This window comes from Puccinia triticina, chromosome 7A (genome assembly GCF_026914185.1).
Source record: "Puccinia triticina chromosome 7A, complete sequence".
NCBI classification, from domain to species: Eukaryota; Fungi; Basidiomycota; class Pucciniomycetes; order Pucciniales; family Pucciniaceae; genus Puccinia; species Puccinia triticina.
In genome coordinates, this window is record NC_070564.1 from 5197199 (window position 1) to 5201184 (window position 3986).

Genomic DNA, 3986 nt, shown 5'->3' on the forward strand with positions numbered 1-3986 from the left:
TCCTCACCCTCACTGACACCGAGCGGGGGCCAGGAAGAACCAAGAGCTTCACGCTCCGATCAGCAGGAAGAGCACCAAGAAGAAGGACTCGTGAGGCTCGACCCAAGCCAGGCAGGCTTCGACAAATGGCTCGATCCCAACCACCACTACATCGTCCATCCAACCCTGGCCATCAACACCGCCTCTCTGCCCCTCCTCATCAGCGCCATCCGAACCGCTCTCAGCGCCATCCAACGCGCTATCTCCAACAATTCACCACCCCCTCCACTCAGAACTCCACATCATCTCCGAAGACCCACCCCCCCACAGACTGAACCTCCCTCAAGACCCACCACTCCTCCCCAAACCGAACCTCCTCATCTCCAACAAGACAGAAGACCCACCATACGCCAAAGGGATCATATATCTTACACTAAAGATCACCCGCCGCGTTTGTTCAACCTCTTCAAACCGGCTGTCCAACAGCCCTTTTCTCCACCGAGAAGACTGCCCATCCCACCTCATAAAAAGTGCCCCTAGTTTCACTAAAAAGCAAACAAAAGATATTCCGGGAGAATAGCACTAGCACGCATCACATACAGTACAAAGATATGAGAACTGACAATGAGGCAAATAAAAAAAACCTGGAATGAGACGAGAGAAAAGAAGGCGTGAAAAGAATTGTGCTATATCGATCTGTACAGTAGCAAGGTATTCCGACAAATGTGACTGATCTGCAGTAAATACAAGAGGGCCATGAAAGATCTACGTATTCAACATTCATTAAGACTAGTGGAGCCGAATGTCTATTCAACCTCTGGCCGTTGGTTCTTTTATGAGATTTTCGGTTGTGTGCGAAACTATGCTAAATGAATACCCGCAACTGAGAAAATCAAGAACTGCGCTTATGACCAGGGTTTTTTTTGAAGAAAGACACATACAAATGAGTTCGTGATTGGGTAGATTATAGATTCAATTTTTCGCTTTTCTCGCGGACAATATACAAAGATCATAGAAAAATCCTGCGTGAGTGGCTTCTCGCCATCCTTGTAATAAATTTTCCCAGCCTGTTAAAAGTCCACAGATAAGCCAATTGATTTTAGACTTCTCCGTTGTCTCGTACACGACACTTATTGTGGCTTACCAACGTGATCATCGGGGGACGGAAGCCCATCATCTGGAGAGGCCGTATGATTATACATTAATTCAAGCAAAAAGTCAAGATGATGCGCGGATGCAGGCCGCAATGCTGAATCTGGCTCCGCGTTTCCAAGGTTGATTCGTTTCGTAGTGGTAACTATTGAACCCGAGTCGAAGCCAGCCTCAAGTAGTAATTTGGGGAGAGATGCCACAGCTTGACGCGGTAGGCCGGCAGATGCCGTATATCTGAGTTGCCGGGAGAGCTTCAATCAGCTTGCCGTTCGGAATCGGAGACCTCAAAAATGGAACGGGATACAATGTCGCGTTCTCACTGTAGAAATGCCGAAAATAATCTTCCAGGCGCGGTATCAGTTCCCAGCGGTCTCTCGGTTTGATGGTTGTACGGCACTTCACCGGGGTACATGATCTGCCGGAAGAAGAAGACGCACATAAGCTTCAACTTGATCATCATAAATAAGAAGCATGATCACAACTTACCAGGAGAGTGCCACCTGGTTTGAGGGCACGTTTCAGATTGCACATAACGTCCAACCATTTATATGGCTCAATCCAAATGAATACATGCCGCGCGTGTATATAGTCAAACTTCCCATTCCAGCTACTTGGTAAAGGTTCACATAGATCTTTCACTTGCAGATTGAGGCCAAACTTGCGGCCGAACTCCATACTCGGCATCATTTTATCACTAACGTCCACGCCAAAGAGCTCAACAGAGGTAGGTACTATTCCCGACTGTCGAAGGCCTAAAAGCCAAGCGCCATTACCAGTTCCAATGTCAAGGATTGCCTCGAGCATTTCGCATTCAATTGATAATGGGACTGGAAAGTAGCCTCCGGCTGCTTTGAGGAGGACCTCATGCTGATCTGACAGTCGTTTTGATTCGGTTGTACCCCGGCCAAGTACATAGTTTGATTTCCCCCCTACTTCGGGAATCTCGGGTGACTCTTGGGTCATCATTTCGAAAGAGAAGTAAAAAAGAATGGGGGAGGGTTTAGAGAAAAATTGGCTCCTGGACTGAGGTTAGCGGCGAATTGTCACTGTGCTGGCTTGCTGTAATTAGTATGATGAGTGCTTCAACTTAAGTAGGTGATGCAAGAGGTATCATGCAGGGCTGACTCAGACCGAACGTACGGAGGCGGAGGTGGGTATCTATCGAGAAAAAAACTGGCTGGAAGATTTTTGAGAGTGTTGGTGTTCAGGCAAGCCGTAATCAATATTCATGGATCCTCCGACCTGAGACTTGATTGCGGAGTTGGCTAAAGTAGGCTGCACATCATAGGAGGTCGAAAGCAACCGAAATAAAGATAATATCGTGTGAGGTACACATGCAGTACCGCTGTATGTATGCAGCGAGATGGTGATTATTTCTCCAATGATGGCGATTGATAGGAATCTTTGTACATAAAAACACTTCAAGTAACAACCTGCGACGCTGCTTTTTCGAATGGTCACACGACTAAAACAATGTCTCTCCGTCAAACGGTCTTTGATCGCAAGAATATGGGTTGCGTGCGGTTAAGTCGCAGTCAAGCAAGTTATTTAAAAACATAGGAAGGGGTTGTATGACGGAGCTAAAAGGGCTATAACTAATACACATAAATACATGGAACCTGGATTCCTGGAAGCTGGAAGTCGGCCCTCGGCCCTGCTGTCCTCTGTCGGATTCCAGATCCCAATCAAACCCTACCTTCCTCCCACATGCAGTGCGCATGCAAAGCAATCGCCGCCGACGTCCATTTTTAGGGTTTTTTGTCGATCCTTGACAAGAACTTTGCAGTGATGACTTCGCGTCTTCGGCTGTGGATATGTTCAAGCGCTACTTTCGGCTGTCAACTCAATTGGTTTGTCGGTAGCAAGTGAGGTTCAGGTTCGAATGGTTCTCAATCTGCTCAACTACTCCACATATTCATGCGCGTCACTGACCGTTATCCGGTATACGTGGATCCCAAACTATCCCAAAATGTGAAAGATAACATCAGATGACACCTCAAAACCAAAGTAAAAATAGAATATCCAGCAGAAAAATTATTTCCAATGAATTGTGGATGCGCGGAAAGAAATAAAGAGCTACAAGATAAAGAGCATTAAGAATATATAAAGAGCCCACTGCCAGATAAGGAACATTACTGATGCACCTGCAAGCTTCAGCAAAGTTTCCACTGGGGTTAATTGTGGAGGATTCACCAAATATCCTCCAAAACGGATCACAAAAAGCTTCCCAACTTCGAGACGTAAGGTTAAGCCAGCATAGTTGGAAAAGGACATGATTTTTTTGGAGCTCCTGTTCTCACAGGGGCTTAGCTTAGTGATGTATTTAATATTGCAGGTCATGGATAACATCTCCGTAGCCTGCGCAAAAATGAACGCATTGGGAATCACCAGTTGAACTTGGCAAGAATTAGTTACTGACTTAAATCCCAAAGTGTGAGTTGCCAAGTAATTTACAGGAGCCGTGATAATTACATTCTAGAACAGTTATACAACTGGCTGCAACACGAAGTGCGCAAAAACGCACGCACCAATCATTGAAAGAGCAGGAAAGGCTTTCATCAGCTTCCAACTGTGTTACTTTAAAGATAAACTCAGATCGAGGATAAATTGATGAGTTTTATTTTGCTGAGGAGTTCAAAAGGGTGATACATGCTCTTCAGGAGACAAGGCGCGCATCAGAGCACATGAGTAGATAGACAATAATGAGGGCCAAGTAGAGAGAAGAGAGCATAGCCGCTACTAATGGATACGGATGCGCCGGTGGCATCAATCAGGATACTATGATACATAAGATCACGTCGGTCCCACCACATCACAAACACGAGGGCGGGCGGTATGAGGAAAAGGGGATCGGA

General features: G+C 46.1%; 1 protein-coding gene across 1 annotated transcript; it reads right to left on the reverse strand.

The window, feature by feature from the left end:
* Nucleotides 1–951: 951 nt before the first annotated feature.
* Nucleotides 952–2097, reverse strand: PtA15_7A569 (uncharacterized protein; the record flags this gene model as incomplete). Its single annotated transcript, XM_053171188.1, has 4 exons — nucleotides 952–1046; nucleotides 1124–1365; nucleotides 1452–1546; nucleotides 1618–2097. The coding sequence occupies 4 exons, from the start codon at nucleotides 2095–2097 to the stop codon at nucleotides 952–954; spliced, it is 912 nt and encodes a 303-aa protein (XP_053022395.1).
* Nucleotides 2098–3986: the final 1889 nt, after the last annotated feature.